A 21,731-nucleotide genomic window follows, 5' to 3' on the forward strand; every position below is an offset into this window, starting at 1 on the left:
AGATGAGGTGCCATAATTCATAATAGTTTGGTTTGCATCTTTTCACACTTTTTTCTGTCTATACCATACTCATACACATACATGATTGTTAGTCTTAACATTGTTTGTTATTTTTGGAAAATGGCTACTCCATGTATATTTTTCTACAAGTTTACAGACATCATATCTTGTTCAGTACATATGGATATACCCCAGGTTTTTGAATGGCTGTATGGATGTATAAAAATGTATTAATCCATCTTCCCATTGGTGCACAGTTAGGTTGTTTTAATTTTTTTCTATTATTAACAGTACTGCAGTGCGCATCTTTTCATATGTACTGACTTTTGCTAGTATTTTAGAAGGCACTGTTCCTAGAATTAAAAACATTTGATATGCATTTAAAATTTTGATACCCCCAGAAAGGCATCAAACAATAAATGAGAATTTCTGTTTCTTAAACCTTCACTGACTCTAAATGTTTGTCATATGTATTATAAATAGTTTCTTCCACCTGCTGTTTTTCTTTTTACTTTCTTTATGGTGTCTTTTTTCTATACAGATGTTTTATTTTTTTTTGTAATCATATCTGTCATTTTTCCTTTATGGCTAATAGGCTTTGTCATGTCATACTTAAAAAGACTTTCTCCAAATTAAGTTTATTAAAGTATATTTTCTTCTGTAGAGTTTTAAAATTTCATTTGTCAATACTATTGCCATCTTAATGCATGAAACAGAAGTAAATTTAATGCTTTTTTTGTTTTGATTCATACTAGATGGCTATGAAAATGCTAGGCGTCTATGTGATTTGTATTATATTAACTCTCCTGAACTAGAACTTGAAGAACTAAATGGTAAGCCTGATGTTGTCTTTTCCTCAATGGTCAGTGTTATGATTACCTGGGAAGGAATGATAGAATAATTTAGATTTGTTTTAATATAAAAGGACTTTTATCAGAAGTCCTTTTCAAAGTACTTCTTCATGAGATACGAGAGCAGAGGGAGAGCAATCATGTTAAAAAAATATTTGTGTGTGTGTGTGTGTGTGTGTGTGTGTGTCTATATAATTAACTTAGTTGGATTCTTTCTGAAATACGTTTTGGCTTTTTCTTCCCCATTTTCCTTATTTTTTAATTGGTAATGTTGATTCTTTGCTTATCTTTGGTTTGTTGGTTAGTCAGAGAAAAAAAATGATGCCGAGAAAATTATATTTGACTTTTATATGCATTTCAATAATGTAAGGTTTATCCTTTATGATTTTTAATTCCTGATTTGTAAATCATTTTATTGTTGAGGAAGTAAAAAGCCTGGAGGTGTAAGAGGGAAAGTGCTCCTTTATTTGAGAATCTGCTTATCTCTAATGGTCTTTTTTCACCCTGATTTAGTGCCTTTTGGACAAAAAGGTTCAGATGCCTTGGAAGGAGATTGATGAATCTCACTGTTTTTCCTAGAGTTAGGGTAGTTTGGTAGAGGGAAAAACATTTCCTATGTTAACATGACCCTTTAAAAAGAATAAAATTAAACAGGCTTAAATCTAAGTCATATTCTGGACCTAATAGTGGAAGAGCCGTGGAAGAAGTTACCCCTTGAAAATGGGATAATGGGCTTGGTGTTTTTCTAAAGCTGTATTAACTCTTTTGGTCCACAACGGTACCATTTAGTAAATAATAACCACAATGTACAAGTGATAGCTTGAGAACCTGAACTACTGTGGGCAGTTTCCGATGTCCTATCCATGTTTCCAAGGGGCAGTTTATTCAGAGGAGAGTCCAGTTTATTGGCTGCATTAGAATCCCAGGGTATGGTGAATCTTACTCCTTTGCTAAGTGCTGAAGACTGTTTTATACACTATCTGCCCCATCCGTCCAGCCTCACCTGGACTCCTATTAAATATTTGAATGTAAAATTAGCATCCCTTGATAAATTGATACTAGCTTAAATTTTTTCTTCAAATCTATATCTATAGAAATGTCTAAACTAAAACAGAAGACAATCCACATGGGTGAAATATTTGAAAAAATGGCTTAAAAAAAAAGGCTATGTCAGTCAGATCGTGGAATTTATAGACTATAACATTTCTTTCTGGAATGTAAAATTCTGACCTTAAGGTTCGGTGTCCTTTCAAAAGACTGTCATAGAGAAGAAGGGGAAGGTGGGTTGGTTAGATTATTATGCAGGATTGCAAGAATGATACAGGACTCCTGTTGTCTCCGTCAGTTACTAATCTAGGTGAGCGTGGGGATCAAACAGAAATACAGTAAGAACTGGTGTAGCAGTTCTCTCCCAGATGATACTCTCCTCCTAGTAAATGTTTTCTTTTCATCACTACACAGTATATTCTTTAAAATGCTTTAAGCACATCTCTCTGTACTTTAAATTTTTCTCTTCTGCTCTGTAGCAAAATCACCAGGACAGCCAATACAAGTGGTTTATGTACCATCCCATCTCTATCACATGGTGTTTGAACTTTTCAAGGTTTGTAAAAGAGTATTACATAACCTTTATCAGCCCTTTCCTGAGGTTAGGAATCTGCTCTGAAAGTTAAATACTCTTGGGGTTTCCTCAGTTTCATAAAAGATGTCATGTCATGTTGAGTGTCATGTCACATTGCAGGAGAGCAGCCTTTTGTCAGCACTGATGGGCACCTCAGACTTGGGAGCGAGAAAGACCTTGTTTGAATTCCTGTTGTGCCACTTAAAGTGTGTGTGACCTTGGGCAAGTCACTCAGCCTTTCGGAGCCTCAGTTTCCTCTTCTGTAAAATGAGGATAATACTATCCAGGTTATGAAGAAGATTGGGAATAATATACTAAATGTCCAGTACAGTGGCAGCACATTATTGGTACTCAGTAAGGTTATGTTTATATTTTTACAAAGCAAAATATTTAGAAGAATGATTCTCAACTTTCCACCCTTAAAGGACCAGAGTCCCACTGATGTATGCTTTTATCTTTTCTTTTTTTTTTTCTTTTTTTGAGAAAGTCATTTATATTGACTTACAGGGCTTCTGCTGTTATATTTGCTCTTGACAACAAATTTTGAAAATGAAACAAAATTATGCTAGTCATGTTGAGAATACAGTTTTTCCCCCAATAATATATCAATGAACTTGCTGGTAGACAGGAAAGTTGGTGATGAGGAGTGGTACAGGTCCCTGTGGCTGAAAATGTCACCTTAAATCGGGCCTGTAGTCTTTCTTACTTTAGTTACCAGGTCTTCAGCCAGCAGAAAACTAGAAGAGAGAAGAGGTTGCTTTCAGGCTGATCACAAAAAGGAAAAATACACTGAAACAGAAAAACTGACTGAGTGCCTTAGAACAGTAAGAGTTCAAGAATGCTCTTTTGTTCTAAGACAGCAAGAATATATCTAATATCTTCCAAAAAGCTTTCTAGCAAAGAGGTTAAATAAATCAGCAATTAGCACTTAAATGATTAGAACTGCTTTTCAGTCATGTAGAGATCGTTTCCCATGATGTTTAATAAAAGAAATACTACCATATTATAAAACAGGTTTTACATAAGGTTGCTAATAATGACTTCCTTCTGGAACCTGACTTTGGTAGAGATGATAGAATCTCCTCCTCAGGCATACTCAGTTCTGATTGGTGTGCCAGGGCCACACTTATTTCCAAATTCAGTCCTGTCTTGTGCCTTTTTAACTTTATCTAGTCTTACCAATTTCTACTCCGCTGCTACATTTCATGTTATCATTTAGTGCTGATGGTATGTTGGTATTATATACTCTGTGTCCTTTAGAAACTGATCACAGCAGTTTTAGAATGTAAATATCCTTAGTTTCAACCTAGTGGTACATTGGATTTGTTTCTACATCATAATAAGACCATTGCTGTTAATACTATATGAAAAAAAATTTTCTTAAAGCAATTTATGACAAGTAAAATGGTTCTTAAAAATAGAAATGAAACTTTTCAAAAATAAGGTTTGCCTGTTATCTACTAAATTATAAAAGTATTTGGATAGAATTTTCTGCTTTAGTGTAAACTGATTAAAAGTGTTGAGACATCTGGTTTTGCGAAATATGCAGAATTTAGTTTGAATCTTTAAATAAAAATATCTCACAAGTCCTCCAAAATTGACTTAATAATTTTTTTCAAAAGTTAATTTTCGAAATATGGTTATAAGAATTATGATGCTTTGGCATATTTCCATCCAATTAATTTTTTTTAAAAATTTCAAGTAGTGCATATATAGTTGAAAATTATGATTAGTTTTTCTCCTTTTTTTTTTTTTTAAGTTGTATTTTTAATGTAACTCTGATGTATTTCAGAATGCAATGAGAGCGACCATGGAACACCACGCTGATAAAGGTGTTTACCCACCGATTCAAGTCCACATCACGTTGGGTAATGAGGATTTGACTGTGAAGGTAAGATGCTTTTTGTTTTTTTTTCAGTTGATGTACAGGCATGCACATAATTTCTAGATGACATAATTTATTCTTAGGAGAAGGAAATCCTATCCCTAATAGGTAATAAGCAGATTATGGAATTATCCCTTGAGTCTGTTTTTATTCTGGTCCCTAATTCAGATGATTCAAATTAAAGTAAATCCTGGAGACAGACAATTTAATTGTGGTCATGAATATCCATTTTGATACCCACTTGGATAAATTAAACCTAAAATATTGGGTATTTGTAGTGTTATGTAGATAGTACATAATCTTTTCACTTTTGTTTTTTTATTCTTTTCACTTTTAAACAATGCTTTTCAATCTACTTTTATTTTAATTATTTCATTTGATTCTCGTAATAACTATTTAGGAGCACAGATAAGGCAACTAAGGTAGTGATTAGGTCATGATTATACAGTGAATAAATGACACAGGACATGAAATCAGGTCTCTGACTTGAGTGCCAGGCCTTTTCCACTGCATTGTTCACATAGCCCAGTTTCTTGGAGTACAGTGATACCTCTCTTTTTTAAATAATCATTTAAATTTTTGTTTTAAAGTAATAAATGCAGAGAATGTAAAACTCTATGTCCCTGGCCATTTGTGGGTCACTACTCAGAGGTAGTCTTTTAGTTATTTCTTCTGGGATTTATTGCTATATTTTTAAGTAGTATTTTGATACTGCTGTTTCTGAAATTTAAAAAATTTTAAACAGCAAATAGTAGCTTTCTGTTATGGTAACTGAGGAATTATCCTCCCTTCCCTACCCAGTTTCACTTGCCATTTTCTCAATATTTAAGTTTATACAGGGAATTCTACATAGAAAATAATCATCTTACAGAATTTTGAAGGCATCTACTGTTCCTTTTTATTTTTCTGAAGGGTATAATTCAGTGGATTTTTTTTTAGTCTGTTCACAAGGTAGTGTGACCATACCACTGTCTAATTTCAGAATAATCTCATCACTCCCAAGAAAAACCCCAACACCCACTAGCAGTCACTCCCCATTTTCCCTTCTCCCAGTCCTTGGCAATCATTAATCTATTTCTGTGTATGTATTTTCCTATTCAGCACATTTCATAAAAATGCAGTCATACAATTTGTGGTCCTTTGTGACTGACTTTTCCATTTAGTGTAATATTGTAGCACGTATCCATACTCCATTCCTTTTTATGGATGAATAATACTCTATAACACATTTTGTTTATCCATTCAGCAAGTTGATGGACATCTGGGTTGCTTTCATTTTTTGGTTATTATAAATAATGCTGCCATTCATGCAGAAGTCTTTGTGTGAACTTAGGTTTTTAATTCTCTTATTATGTACCTAGGAATTCAATTGCTTATTGCTAACTCTATGTTTAACTTTTGAGAAACTGCCGTACTGTTTTCCAAAGTGATTGTACCACTTTACATTCCCACCAGCAATGTATGAAAGTTCTAATTTTTCTACATCCTTAACTACATTTGTTATTGTCAGCCTTTTTTTAAAATTTAAAAAATATTATTTATTTATTTTTTTATTGGGGAACATTGGGGAACAGTGTGTTTCTCCAGGGCCCATCAGCTCCAAGTCGTTGTCCTTCAGTCTAGTTGTGGAGGGCGCAGCTCAGCTCCAAGTCCAGTCGCTGTTTTCAGTCTTTAGTTGCAGGGGGCACAGTCCACCATCCCATGCGGGAATTGAACCAGGAACCTTGTTGTTGAGAGCTCGTGCTCTAACCTACTGAGCCATCCGGCCGCCCCTCCGGAAGCTCAGTGGCAGATTGTTGTCTTCAATCTAGTTGTGGAGGGTGCAGCTCACTAGCTCATGTGGGAATCGACTGGCAACTCTGTTGTTCAGAGCTCGTGCTGTAACCAACTGAGCCATCCAGCTGCCCCAGCCTTTTTGATTATAGCCGTTCTAATGGGTGTGAGTGGTATCTCATTGTAGTTTTAATTTGCATTTCCCTAATGATTGGTGATGCCAGGCATCTTTTTATGTGCTAACTGGCCTTTGTGTATCTGAAGACCCATCAATTAAGATCCTTTGCTCAGTTTTTAAGTGGTTTATTTGTCTTTTTATTGTTGAGTCATAAGAGTTCTCTCTATATTTTCTATTGTAAATATCAGTCCCTGATAAGCTGTAAGATTTGCAAATATTCTATTCTGTAGCTTATCTTTTCACTTTCTTGATAGTGCCCTTTGAAACACAAAAGTTTTTAATTTTGAGGAATTACAGTTATTCTATTTTTCCTTTTTTTATTGCTTGTGCTTTTAGTGTCACATCTAAGAAACCATTGCCTAATCCAAAGTCACAAAAATTTACACCAGTTTTTCCTTCTAAGAGTTTTATAGTTTCAGTTCTTATATTTATGTCTTTGATCCATTTTGAGTTAATATTTATAAGTGGTTTGAGGTAGGGATCTAATTTCTTTCTTTTGCATGTAGACATCCAGTTGTCCCAGTACCGTTTGTGAAAAAACTATACTTTCTTCATGGAATTTTCTTGTCACCCTTGTCAAAAATCAATGATCATAAATGTATGGGTTTATTTCTGGATTCTCAGTTCTATTCCGTTGATCTGTATGTCTCTTCTGTGCCTGTCTTGATTATTATAGCTTTGTCGTAAGCTTTGAAATGTGCAAGTGTAAGTCCTCCAACTTTTTTCTTCTATTTAAAGATTGTTTTGGCTAGTATGGGTTCCATTTTTATAAGAATTTTAGCATCAATATGTCAGTTTCTGCAAAAAAACAGCAGCTTCAGTTTTGATTGGTATTGTGTTTAATGTATAGATCAATTAAGTCTTGTAATTCATGAACAAGGGCTCTTTCCACTTATTTAGGTCTTTAATTTCTTTCAACAAGAAATACGATTTTCAGTGTATATCTTATACTTCTTTTGTTAATTATTTTCCTAAGTATTTTATTCTTTTGGGGGCTATTATAAATGGATTTTTTTTTTTAATTTTGTTTTTGAATTGTTCATTGCCAGTGTATGGGAATATAACTGATTTTTGTATACTGATCTTATATCCTGCAATCTTGCTAATCTCCTTTATTAGTTCTAATAATTTTTGTGGATTCCTTAGGATTTTCTATATACAAATCATGTCATCTGCAAATAGAGATAATTTTAACTTCTTCCTTTCCAATCTGAGTTTTTTTCCCTTGCTTAATTGGTGTAGCTAAAACCTACAGTACAATGCTGAATAGAAGTGGTGACAGAAGACACCCTTGTCTTTTTTCTGATTTTGAGAAAGCTATTAGTCTTAATCATGAAGTATGATGTTAGCTGGTTTTTCTTAGTGTATGTGCTGCTGAAGTGAGCACATTAGCTGGTGTTTCATAAATACCATTTATTAGGTTGAGAAAGTTCACTTTTATTCCTAGTTTGCTAAGTGTTTTTATCATGAAAGGATTTGAATTTTGTGAGATGCTTTTTCTGCATAGATAGAGATGATTATGTGGCTTTTTTTTTCTGTCACTTGGTGTATTACATTTATTGATTTTTGTGTGTTGAATCAACTTTGCATTCTTGAGGTAGGTCTCAGTTTTTACTTTCTCTCTCTCTCTCTCTGGTTCATTGAGGATTTTTGCATTGATATTCATAAAGATGTTTATTGGTTTGTAGTTTTATGATGTCTGGTTTTGGTATCAGGGTACTAACTAGCTTCTAGAATGTGTTGGGAAGTGTTCCCCATTTTCTATATCTTAGATGTTTATGAAGGATTGGTGTATATTCTTTAAATATTTGCTAGGATCCACCAATGGAAGCCATCTGTGCCTGAGCTTGTCATTGTGAGAAGATTTTTAATTACTAGTTCAATCTGTTCATTTGTTATAAGTCTATTCAGATTTTCTCTTTGTTCCTGAGATAGTTTCTGTAATTTGTGTCTTTCTAAGAATTTATCCATTTTACATAGCTTATTTAATTTGTTGGCATATAATTGTTTACAGTATTCCCTCAGAATCCATTTTACTTTTGTAAGATTAGTAGCAATGTCTCCAGTTTCATTTCTGCATTTATTCATTTCATCTACTCCCTTTTTTCTTGGTCAGTCTAGCTAAAAATTTGTCAATTTTGATAATCTTTTCAAAAACCCAACTTGTTATTTTGATTTTTCTCTACTGCTTTTCTATATTTCATTAATTTCCACTTTAATCTGTATTATTTCCTTCCTTTTGCTTGCTTTTGAATTAGTTTCCTCTTTTTTTAGTTTCTTAGGGTGGAAGTTTAGGTAATTGATTTTAGATATTTTACAGTTATACTTTTCCCTCTAGGCACTGCTTTCTCTGTATCCCATAACGTTCTTAATGTTGTATTTTCATTTTTATTCATCTCAAAGTATTTTCTCATTTCCCTTGTGATTTCTTCTTGGGCCCATTGGTTATTTAGGAGTGTGGTGTTTAATTTGCGTGTACTTGTTAATTTTCCACATTTTGTTCTGTTACCGATTTCTAATTTCATTCTACTGTGGCCAGAAATACAGTTTGTATGATTTTAATCCTTTTATGTTTATTGAGACTTGTTTTATGGTCCAATATATGTTCCATGTGTACTTCAGAAAATTGTGTATTCTGCAGTTGCATGGAGTGTTCTATAGATAGCCGTTAGGCCTTCTTGGTTTATAGTGTTGTTGAATTCTCCTGTTTCCTTGTTGTTCTGTTTAGTTGTCATACCCATTAGTGAAAGTGGGGAACCGAAGTCTCCAACTATTATTGTGGAGTTGTCTATTTCTTCCTTCAGTTCTGTCAGTTTTACTTTGTATATTTTTGAGCTCTTTTGTTAAATGTACATGTTTATAATTTTACATCTTTTTGACGTATTGATCTTTTATCATTGTAAAATGTCTTTCTTTGCCTCTAATAACAATTTTTTTCATTTGAATATTTATTTACAATTACTAATGAAGTACAAACCTTTTTTAAAAAGGGCATTTGACTAACCTCAGAAAAAAAGTGATTTCTGTCAGTCACCTTCATTGTTATACCCTTGAATCTCTGGACTTTCCTATTGTGTTTTTGTTTTGTTTTGTTTTTGTTTTTGTTTCAGGTGTACAAAACAATGTAATAGACATTTACACTCCTCACAAAGGGATATTCCCCCCCACCATCTCTGTCCCTCTGACATCCTATATAGCTGTTACAATTCCATTGACTATATTCCCTCTGCTATATGTCACATCCCATGACTATATATATCCATATATATATGTATATATACATATATATATGTTTAATTATAGTTGACGTTCACTAATAACAATTTTTGTGTTAAAGTATATTTTGTCTGATATTAGTGTAACCATCCCAGCTCTCTTTTGGCTTCTGTTTTCATGGTGTATCTTTTTCTAAGATTTTACTTTCACCCGGTTTGTACCTTTGAATCTAAAGTGTATCTCTTGTAAATAGCATATGTTTTTTTAATCCATACTGCCAGTGTCCACCTTTTAATTGGAGTGTTCAAGCCAGTTATGTTTAATGTAATTACTGTTAGTTAATGTAGGATTTATGTTTACCATTTTGTCATTTGTATTCTCTGTATCTTAATATCTCTTTTGATTATTTCTTCATTACCTATGCCTTTTTTGGTTAAAATAATATTTTCTAGTGTACTACTTTAACTTCCTTTTTGTTTCTTTTATTATATTTTTTTGAGTTATTTTCTTAGTGTTTGTCCTAGGATTACATTTCACATCTTTATGTGTAACAATCTAGTTCAGATTAATACCAACTTGATTTCAATAGTAAATATAGACTTTGTTTTATATAAGTCCTTTTCCTTACCCTCCCCATCTTTTGTACTGTTATTGTCATAAAACATACATACTTATACATTGTATGTCCGTCTACACAGATTTGTAATTATTGCTCTGTGCAATTGTCTTTAAGATAGAGAAAAATTGAAAAATACACTTATACTATCTTTTATATTTACTTATGTAGTTACTTTTCCTGGTGCTCTTTATTTCTTCATGTGGTTTCAATATATTGTCTAGTGTTCTTTCATTTCATTCTGAAGGATCCCCTTTAATATTTCTTAATAGGACAGGTCTACCACTGATGAACTCTTTCAGTTTTTGCTCATTTGAGAATGTTCAATTTTTCCTGCATTTTTGAAAGATAATTTTGCTGAATATAGAATTGTTGGTTGTTAGTCTTTTTCTTTCAGTACTTTGAATACGTTAACTCTACTTAACTTTTAGATCCTGCTTATACAGAACCTCAAGGTCAGAGGTAAAACGCATAGGACCCTTTCAGGTTTTTCCTAAACGTGAGCATAGCCCTAGGCCTGAACGTGATCTTCTGGATTCTCAGGGTATCCCTGAACTTTTCTAAGCCTCTATGCACATCTCATTCCCTTGCTTTTCCTGTTGAGCTTTTTGATTAGCCTGTTGTTTGCCTTAAATGCTGTGTATTGCTGCAGGCGGCCCTCAAATTAATCAGTTACCTTTCGTTATTTTTGATAAATGTTTGTGACGATGGGGAGTGGGTGCAGGCAAGACATTTTGCATTGGGAGCTCAGAATTGGGACAGAAAAAGACAGTCTCCCCAGTGGCTGCCGGGCTGCTGATTTCACTCCAATTGCATATTATTGATGGGAGAGTGGTGGGAATAAGCCAAGTTAAAACACCACAAATCTCACAGTTGTTTGTCATGACTGTATGCTCCCAAGATTGCTGCAAGACTTTGGTTAATTTCCAGAGCTGAACAAAGTTGAGTCTGACAATTTTTTGCCTTTTTCTTGGTGCTTTGATGGAGCAGAGACTTTTTGGAACTCCTTTCTCTACTATTTTTGCTGATGTATTCCTCCTATTCCTTTTGAGAAGACTCAGGCTTATTCCAATTCTATTCCTTTGTATGTGACCAATTTTAGTTATGAAGTTTTGTTGTTTTGTTTGTTTTAACTGAAGCTTTTAAGATCTTCAGCTCTGTTCTGAAATTTCATCATGACATGACTTTGTCGAGACCTTTTCTTATTCACTAAGCTTGGCCCATTAGAATGTAGAATTTCTGCTGTTTCCTTGATACTTTCTTCCATACTGTTTCTCTTTCTGATAGTCATATTTGGAGAATGTTGGGCTTCATGAAATGATACTCTATTTTTTCGTATCTTTTTTCTCCTGTTTTTTTATCTATAACTTTTTATTCTATTCTATGAGATTTCCTTGACTTTAAATTCCCTTCTATTGAATTTTTAGTTTCACTATGTTATTATAAACTTCAAGAACTCTTATTTTTTATTAGGTTTTTAATAGTATTCTCTTCCAGTTTTATCTTTTTATCATTCTGAGGATATTGATAGCTGCTTTTAAAAAATTAATATGCCTCTGCTGTGTACACTGTTATCTCTGAATTTCTTTTTTCTGTTTATCTTTCTTGGCTGTTCATTTAAAAGAGTGAAGTATAAATAAATATATGGCAGTACCATCTGTTTGCTGAAAAAGTAATGTGAATGTGCACTTTTTTTTGAGCCCAGATGCTAATGTGTGTTTATTTTTTTATTTTTATTAGTTTCAGGTGCACAAAATAATGCAATAGCCAGACATTTTACCCTCCACAGTGACTACCCCTCCCCCAATCTACTGCCTCCTTGATTAGTACATATCTATTACAATTCCACTGACTCTATTCCCTATGCCGAACTCCATATCCCATGACTATAAAATTATATAATAGTTGACATACAATATTATTCAGCTTCAGCTTCAGGTGTACAGTGCAGTGATCAGGCATCTACACCATCCATGAAGTGGTCTCCGTAATAAGACATGTGCCTATCTGATACCTTACAAAATCTTTACAACATTATTGATTATATTCCCCAAACTATCTTTCATATCCCTGTGGCAATGTTGTAGTTACCAGTTTGTGCTTTCTAATTCCCTTCCCTTCTCCCTCATCTCCAGCCCCCTCCCGTATAGCAACCCTCAGTTTTTTCTCTGTATCTCTGAGACTATTTCTGTTTACTTTGCTCATTTATTCAGTTCTTTAGATTCCACATATAAGTGAGATCATATGGTATCTGTGTTTCTCTGTCTGACTTATTTTACTTAGCATAGTGTTCTCTAGGTCAGTCCACATCGTTGCAAATGGCAATGTGTGTCTATTTTTTGGTTAGTTATGTGTCAGTTACTTGCCCACTAGGTTTACTTGGTTCAGAACAAGTCCCTTACGTCTTCTTCTTTGGGACTTCAGTTATGCTACAGCATGATCTTTCTTGTATCTTCTTTCTGCTTCTGGTTCTTATGCTTTAGCATACTGGTCTGCAGATGCTTCTATTACATCCATCACTGCATGGATCCAGGTTCACTGAGCTCCTAGGCACTCACCAAAGACTCATTCTGTGCTGGTGGACACCTTTGCTTAGGGAATCCGACAGTTTGGTGTAAAGAAAGGTTCATAATGACCCAGCATTTCCACTTCTAGGTATGTATGTACTCTGAAGGTTTAAAAGCAGGTTTTCAAGCAAAAATTTACACATAGCTGTTCATAGCAGCATTATTCACAATAGTCAAAAACTGGAAACAGCCCAAATGTTCATCAGTTGATGAATGGCTTAACAAAATGTGTTATATCCATCCAATGGAATATTATGTAGCCACAAGAAGAATGACGCATTATGCAAAGTGAAAGAAATGAATCACAGAAGACCATATATCATATGATTCTATTTATATGAAATATCCAGACTATGCAACTATAAAGGGGCAAGAAGTAGACTAGCGGTTGTTTAATAATCAATAAAGACTCCAGGGTTTCTTTTTGAGGTAATGAAAATACTTTAAAATTGACTGTGTTGATGGTTTGCACGTATCTGTGAATATATTTAAAAACATTGAGTTGTGTTCTTTAAATGGGTAAATTGTATAATATATGAATTATATTCCAGTAAAGCTGTTTTCTTTTTTAAAAAAAGGCTCATAAGGATCTTGAACAGACTGTTCTGGAAGCCCCTATAAAAGCCCTACTTAATTTATCAAGTCATGTTCATGCCCTGATTTTATATACTTGTATCTATCAATAAACATTGTGGTACTTGAAAAAAAAAATGTATATGAGGCTCTGCCTCTGCCTCTTACTTTTCCTCCTCACATCCAAGGTCACATGACTACCTTTACTCTTGTTATATCTTTATGTGTTAAATGCTTGCTTTAATTTTTTTCAGGAGAGCTTTCATCCACATCACTTATCCTAGTCTTTCAAGGTCAAGGCCTGGGTTTTTTCCCCCCATTCTTTAGTTCGTTCAAATTACTGACATTTTTCACTTTTTATCCCTCTGGTGAAAATCTTGTGAAAGAATTTTTTTTTTTCTGTCTTAGAACTCTAGCTATTTCAGATTTTGTGTTTAGTCCCTATTCAGTAAATCATGTAAATGGTATACCCACATGCCTTTTAAATTAAAATGTAAATGTCTTGGTTCATTCACTGTTGATGATTTTATAAACTTGACATTGAAAAAGCTGTTGAGTAAGACATTTCAGGAGCTCTGGGTGAGTTCAGGGTTAGCAAATTTCCTGCCTTCAGAGCTGTCATCAAGTTAGCAGTGGTTCATTTCCCTTGGACCTGAAACTCATGTGAACTAGCTGAAGGAGCCCGGTATTATGAGGAACAGGAAGTTAGGAATGGCAACTCTTGGTTAAATGACATTGAGAAGTGGGAATTTCATGCATGGAAGAGAAAACTTTAAAAATAATTGGCAAACTTCTCTTCCTCAGCCTTCCTGTTGACATTACTCCCCACCACCTGGCTCTTTCATAATCTCTTTCCTTTTCCTTGGCACAGGCTTACGAATGTTCCCATGAGTCAAGATTTGTTTTCTTCAAGTTATCTTAATCAGAGATTTTTTAAAATTTAATTTTCACATCTCTTTCTCAATATATTTGTCATCAAGAGTGCCATTCTTCTTGTCTTAAATATATACAGACCAGCGTCTACCTCTCCCTTTATTCGCTCCCTCCCTTTTCCCAAAGAACTCAGATCCTCTGGTATAATATCTCTTACAAGTCTCTTGGAAACTCTTGACCAGCTTTAAAAATCTATTGGTTCCAGTTTATTGTGTTTTGTGCTGCAGAGCAAAGGAAGTTACTTTTATCAGTTTTTAACTATATTCCTGTGGCTTAGCTTACCTAACCCTTCACCTAGAATAAGAAGCATCTGTCCTTTCTGCTTCACTTTCTGCTTTTCTCTTACTAGCCTATGGCTAGAAATCAACTTCTTGTTTTATACCTAGTGGATGCGATAGTCTTTTTGGCCAGAAGGTTAAGGAAAACCAGGAAATATTTATTGAATCTTACCTTTTTACCTGCATATCTATTCTAATATGCTGTTTATTTAGTTAATATTTACAGAACCTTCATGCTTCATACTCACGTAACCAGCAAATGTGCAGCAAGGCATTAAATTAAGGGATGAATAATTAACTGATTGATGGGACTCAGGAAATATGCAGAGCTCTTTATTCATCTTACTAAAATAAATCTCTTCATAGGGCTTTGAATTCATGACTAAGACCAATCTGAAGCATAATGCTACACACAAGTTCTTAATAAAGTCCTTGTATATTTTTATCCTGTAATTATCTAACTGGAGATAGATCAGAGGCAAGCCTTCAAATAGCATTTCAAAGCAGATTTTTATTTTAAAAATTAAAATAACTAATTTTCATTATGAAAGTAATATATAGTAGGTCCTTGAATAATATCATTTATTCAACATCATTTAGTTATAACTAAATGAGATGCTATAGGAACTTACCTTTTGTTTATATCAATTAGTCTAATCGTGAAATTGGTTTCCTTATACGTCATTTTACCATAGTTCAAAAAACTTATCGATGACATTGAGGACTTACTGTATATACATACTGTAAAGTTTTTTTTTTTTTTTTTTTAAAGGTTTTATTGGGGAAGGGGAACAGGACTTTATTGAGGAACAGTGTGTACTTCCAGGACTTTTTTCCGAGTCAAGTTGTTGTCCTTTCAGTTGTAGTTGTGGAGGGCACAGCTCAGCTCCAGGTCCAGTTGCCGTTTTCTAGTTGCAGGGGGTGCTGCCCACCATCCCTTGCGGGAGTCGAACTGGCAACCTTGTAGTTGACATGCTCCAACCAACTGAACCATCCAGGAGCTCAGCGGCATCTCAGCTCAAGGTGCCATGTTCAATCTTTAGGGGGTGCTGCCCACCATCCCTTGCAGGACTCAAGGAGTTGAACCGGCAACCTTGTGGTTGAGAGCCCACTGGCCCATGAGGGACTCGAACGGGCAGCCTTCGGAGTTAGGAGCATGGAGCTCTAACCGCCTGAGCCACCAGGCCGGCCCTACTGTAAAGATTTTTAAAGACTATATAAAAACTCAGCTATAAGCCATCAGGCCTGTTGACTTTTTAATACATAATCGCTCAGTACTATTTTTTGTCTCTCTGCATATCGACATACCTATGTTGAAAGCAGATTTGTTGGTATATGCCAACTCTGTTAATGTTATGGATAGGAGAATCAATTTAGATTTTGTGATGAAGGAAAATGGCTGTAGTAGATTAGAGTATAAGGTGTACAATAGCTAGGAAAATAAGTCCATGTTAACTGTGAAGGGAAACAAAATGAAGATAATCTGTAAATAAATTATTAAATCCAGCCTACCATATGATTTGAGTTGGAAAATGACAAAAGAATAATATAAAAATCTATGTACCTTATAAACTCACCAGAAAGTTGTCTGGGAGCTGTGAAATGGCTGGTAGATGAGACTAAAACACAGTCAAGTGGTTCTGTTTTTTCTCCTCCCTGAAAATGAAAATTATACTATTTTTTTCCATAATAAAAATAATTTTGAAAAAATTAATCAACTTAAAAACTCAAAAGAAAATCACTCATAATTCCATACACAATAAAATTATACATCATTACAGACTTTTTATAATACAATTTTTATAAAATTAGATTATAAATGCTTCTTCATAACTTTTTGCTACTTAACAATATTTTGTGAACACCTCTCATGCAAGTACATGTAGTTCTACCTAATATTTAATGGCTAAATAGCATTCTGTTTTAGAATGTCCATTAGTTTACTTAAATATTCCCCATTTAGGTTGTAATCCAGTTTTGGCTATTCTCCAAAGTGTTGTGATAGAAATTCTCACACATTCTTTGCATACTTTTCTGATTACTTTTTTGGAATAAACATTGTTGGGGCAAAGGGTTCATGCATTTTTCATCTGGTTGCCAAATTGCCCACCAGAATGGAATAACAAATTTATTCTTACATCTGAGATAGGCTTAGTTTATGCTGCATTCTGTCCTATGCACTGTTGGTGCAACTTCAGTAAAGATACCCAAAGCCGCAGCATTGAATTTGTATTATGATGAAGTTTACTATGTATTAGGATTCTACACATTAGGGGAGTTGTTTAAGTCCAGCAGTGAGAGAAATGTTTATGTTCGCGATTTGGATTGCATGATACTCATTTTGAAAAGCCGTACCCTCCAGCCAGCAGTTAAACTGGGCACTGAGTAAGGATTGGTATTTTGCTGTTTATGGCACTTGGTTTATGGAACATGACCCTTTCTCATCTCAGATGAGTGACCGAGGAGGTGGTGTTCCTTTGAGGAAAATTGACAGACTCTTCAACTACATGTACTCAACTGCACCCCGGCCTCGTGTCGAGACGTCTCGAGCAGTGCCCCTGGTATGTATGTGATCAAGACATAATGAAGTGTATTTTTGTGAGGGGCCAAAAAAATCCATCAGTTACGAAATAAATCAGGTAAGCCGTTGTGTAGGATACACCACAAGGAAGAAGGGAAGCTATTAGAAAAAGACACTTTCCTCTAAATTTAAACAGCCTTTGGTTAGTTTTCTTTTTTTTGATAGAAGAGCATAAAACAGAATATTGTTTTAAAGGTTTTGTTGCCAAGCTTGATAGTGATATGTCAGTAGTTTTCATGTGGTAAACCACATTTTGATACACTATTTCTAATGTGAGGACTAAATTAGCAGTTTTACTGGTATTTGGTCCATACTGATTCAATTGTCAGTGTTGATTTTTTTCCCTTTAGGTATTTATAATTAGAAATCTCTCATATTCCAGACTCAGAAATAAGACTAGAGTTCTGATCAGTTTAATCACCAACCTGGAAATGGCTCAAATGATAATTGTTTTGCTGGTATTTTTTGTTGATTTTAATCACCTATTTTCAGGTTTATTAAGATTAGCTTTTGAACTGACTTCATCTTTGTCCTCCAAACTGCAGACAAGTGCTTGACCAAATCTCTGACCTATAATTCTGGAAGAACTTTTGTTATCGGCTTTGAACCTTCTCTGGCATAGACATTGGAGTTGTGCTATCAAGGGATGAAACACAGGATAAGATGGATCTGTTTTAGACTCTTTCTACGAAGTTACTAAAAGAACTTCATTCCAATAGTTTTACCTGTTACACAGCACAAATCCTGTAGCGACAATTGTAATGTAGTTCATATCTTACCAAACTTAAAATGCTCCAGCAATGTGCTTCTCAAATTGAGATGTGACACCCAGGGTAGGCATCCATGTGCCAAGGGAAGCCCACTTCCGGCTGGTGCTGGCATGCAGTGTAGATCCATCAGTGTGGACCAGGCCCATGCTGTTTTTCGTCTCTGTGAACTGTTTCTAGGGGAGGCCCCACGAGTGCACAGGTGTGGTTGTGGGAGAAGAGGTGATAAAGCAGATCAGGCACCTGGGGTCCTGAGCCACCTGCTGAGCAGTTTTCTTGGGGCCATTTCTGGAACTAATTAACTTATCAGTCAGGGTCCCAACAGAAAAGACCTCACTCAAATTCTGATAATTAAGGATGGCTTATTTACAAAGAGACAAATTGCAGAGCTATGAGTAGACAGTACTGGAATCCAGGGCTAGCAGGAGTAGGGCTGTCACCACCTGGAATCAAAGGAAAAAGAAGGAGAAATGAGCAGAACCCGGAAGAAGGGAAGGTTGCAGAAGGAGCTGCTTACTATCAAGGGGCCCAGCCTGCCCAAGGGAAGCAACCTCAGCGGGCAGGAAGCAGGGGAGCCAATGCCCAGACTTGACTCCCATTGAACTCCTACTGGGTTCCCCACTGACGGGACCCCCTGGAAGCAGAGGGCACAGGAATTCACTGGCATTATCCATTCAGGTCAGCTTCCCAGGGAAAGGAGAAATGTGGAGAATGGATAGTTGATTTGGAGGGGTGAACAGAAACTCGAAGTCAGAAAAATCAGGTAATAAATGGTGGAGTTCGGTCAGGCTGGAGCCTGGATGTGTTAGTAGCGCTCTGGTTTCTGAATCCACATAAGGTCTTAACTAAAGTGTAATATGGAATGTCATTGAACATCTGACTTGGTGATAAAAGCCGTTTTTACATTTATCTAAATATTTTGCTTTGTATTAAAGAATTAGTAGGATTTATCCAGGTAAAAAAGGCCGTTCCAGATATGGGAACAGGAAGAACAAAGACTCAGAAGTGAAAAATAGCTTGACATGTTTGAGGAACTGAAGAGCAGGAGATTGAGTTTAGCTGAACCAGAAAGTGGGAGGCAGAGACCTAATCTCATCAGATCTTGAAATCTCCTTTTAGAAGCTTGGACTTTTATCTCAAGGCAATGGGTTGAGGATGGGGGTGGGAGGTCTGTGCTTTGAAGATTTTTAAGCAGGAAAGTGACCTGTCAGTGAGAAGAAAGTAGACCTATTATGGATCTCTTCCAGGTTCAGAACACAGGCTGGAAATTCATGGTATGGAAGTCATGAGACCTATCTGTTAGGCTGCAACGAGGCTTTTTCCACTCTCCTAAAAGAGAAGAGAGAACATGTTTTATATGTTATTGCCCAAAGCAGTGCTGGGATACTTTAGAGCAGGCCACAGAAGAAAAGCAACATGCTTTTTCGAGACCACCACAAGTCATTTATAGAAAAAGAAGAATGAGGACTTTTGAGTGACCAGAGGGGGGTCATCTAATGTAGTGCTCCGCTGGGTTCCAGCTTGATCAGTATGAATACTTATTAACATCTCTTTTTTTTTTTTTTTATACATTTTTTTTTTTAATTTATTGGGGTGACAATTGTTAGTAAAATTACATAGATTTCAGGTGTACAATTCTGTATTACATCATCTATAAATCCCATTGTGTGTTCACCACCCAGAGTCAGTTCTTCCATCACCAGCAGATCTCTTAGATGCAGGCTCTGATAGCCCTGGGGTACGCAGTTGCATTTATTTTCATTAGAAAAACATCTCAGTGTGTGGCTTTCTAAATAGAATTTCGTTTTTCTCATGCAACAGGCTGGTTTTGGTTATGGACTGCCCATCTCACGTCTTTATGCACAGTACTTCCAAGGAGACCTAAAGCTGTATTCCCTAGAGGGCTACGGGACAGACGCAGTGATCTACATTAAGGTAGTAACTACAGTCTTCTTGAGGGAACAAGAATTGATTTAATTCGAAGAAAAGATGCCAATATTTAACTGTAATGAAATTTTCCTCTACCTCATGATATTCAAGTGGAAGTATATGGCTTTACATGGGACCTTACACGAGATCATGTTTTAACAAATGATCTCCTTGACTGTGGGAAAATAAATGCTCTTATCTGTAATGATCAAGACTATGGTTGTTAATAGAAAAAAAGTTGGGTTAGAGTGGGGAGTCATAAAAACTTTTATATCTTACAAATTTAATTCTAACATAAAACACAGGAATGGACATTGACCCACAAATCTTGACGTACTGCCAAGGTCTTGTCTTTGTGTACGGATCTGCAGGTTGAAGCTTCAGGGGTCTTTCTTGTAAAAGCTGTAGCTACAGTGCATTTTTCAGGTGTCCTCAAACAAAGAAAAAACCAAATACACAATCCTTTTTTTAAAAATGTTTTTATTTTAAAAAAAAATTTTTTTATTGGAGAATATTGGGGAACAGTGTGTCTCTCCAAGACCCATCAGCTCCAAGTCGTTGTCCTTCAGTCTAGTTGTGGAGGGTGCAGCTCAGCTCCAAGTCCAGTTGCCGTTTTCAATCTTTAGTTGCAGGGGGCGCAGCCCACCGTCCCATGCGGGAATTGAACCGGCAATCCTGTTGTTCAGAGCTCATGCTCTAACCAACTGAGCCATCCGGCCACCCACCCTTTTTTATTTTTATGCGGTCCTTTACAGATGTCTTCTGACTCTGATGACAGCAATTTTTATGTGACTTTCCTTCTTGAGTCTTTCCAAAAATATTCGTCTTATTTTTCGAAGAACCCTTTCCCTTTATTTTGGTACTTTAAGTAATGCTTGATTAAGTTTTGTATTTACAATGACAGATGCAATTGCATAAACAAATATGGGAACAAGCACAGGTGAATCTTGGTAAGCCTATATAGCTCACCTGGTTGGAGACGCATTGAGCCTGCTGGCCTGGCATGTTCCCTGTGATTACGCAGAGATCAGTATATTTTACAGGCATGGAGAGCACCGTTGCCCATCTGTTCACTAGATTGGTTAAGCTGTGGGCTGTTGGTGCCTAATTATTTAGTGATTAGTTTCTTGTTTGGCCACTAGATGGCACCGAAGACTTTATATTGGAAAAAAATTATCTGAAAAGGTTAAATTCTTTCAAGATAATAGTTCTTTTTCTTTTCTTTTTTTTTTTAACCATCTCAATTGTAAGGAACTTAAAAAGGGCAATATGAAGGCAATATTTTTATCACCAATTGTAACATCTTTGATCCAGCCTCTAAATCAAAGGGTGCTGGCAGTTCTGGCATATTTAAAGAGAATGTATAGATGAAAGGTTTTTAGTTCCATTTTGGAAAAAATAGATGACAGCCTTATAGAATCATTGAAATCATCAGCGTCAAAGACCTTCCTTAACATTATCACAATGAAATTTCCAATTCCTTATTTTCTACATCTTGGGGAATACCAGTGTCTTAGGTTGAAATCCTACTGCAGTATCCCAACTTGAAGAAGATGAGGAACATAGTTTATCTAGGTTCCAGTGATATACAGGAAGTTGAAATAGAATAGTGAATTAATTGTAGTGATATACTGAAACATAAAATTATACATGATACAGAAATCACATACACTGTAACTGAAATTGGTGGCTTTAATGGCAGGAAGAAAAGACACAGGATCAAACCCAGGGCCAAGAATGGTTTATGCAAAAGCCAAGATACCTTAGACGTAGTTTTATATTTATTGATAATAATATGACATTGAATTTTTAAAAGTACAGGGACTATACTGAAAAAAATAATATTTTTTCTAGTAAGTAATTAAAATAGAGTTCATTAAGTGATTGTACCATTATATGTATATTAAGGTGCATGTGTCAATTTTTATGCTGTTATAGTCACATGGCTTTTTCAGTTAACCAA

General features: G+C 35.3%; 1 protein-coding gene across 2 annotated transcripts in view; it reads left to right on the forward strand.

The window, feature by feature from the left end:
- Nucleotides 1-21,731, forward strand: part of PDK1 (pyruvate dehydrogenase kinase 1) — a 33,471-nt gene that overhangs the window by 8,588 nt on the left and 3,152 nt on the right. For both annotated transcript variants that reach the window (XM_019727444.3, XM_019727443.3), the window contains exons 6-10: nt 756-833; nt 2,378-2,454; nt 4,265-4,363; nt 16,942-17,052; nt 19,661-19,774. In XM_019727444.3, coding sequence (XP_019583003.1) covers nt 756-833; nt 2,378-2,454; nt 4,265-4,363; nt 16,942-17,052; nt 19,661-19,774 — 479 coding nt within the window. The remainder of the gene's footprint in view (nt 1-755; nt 834-2,377; nt 2,455-4,264; nt 4,364-16,941; nt 17,053-19,660; nt 19,775-21,731) is intronic.

This window comes from Rhinolophus sinicus, chromosome 17 (genome assembly GCF_057876585.1).
Source record: "Rhinolophus sinicus isolate RSI-liver-muscle chromosome 17, RSI-T2T, whole genome shotgun sequence".
Classification (NCBI taxonomy): domain Eukaryota; kingdom Metazoa; phylum Chordata; class Mammalia; order Chiroptera; family Rhinolophidae; genus Rhinolophus; species Rhinolophus sinicus.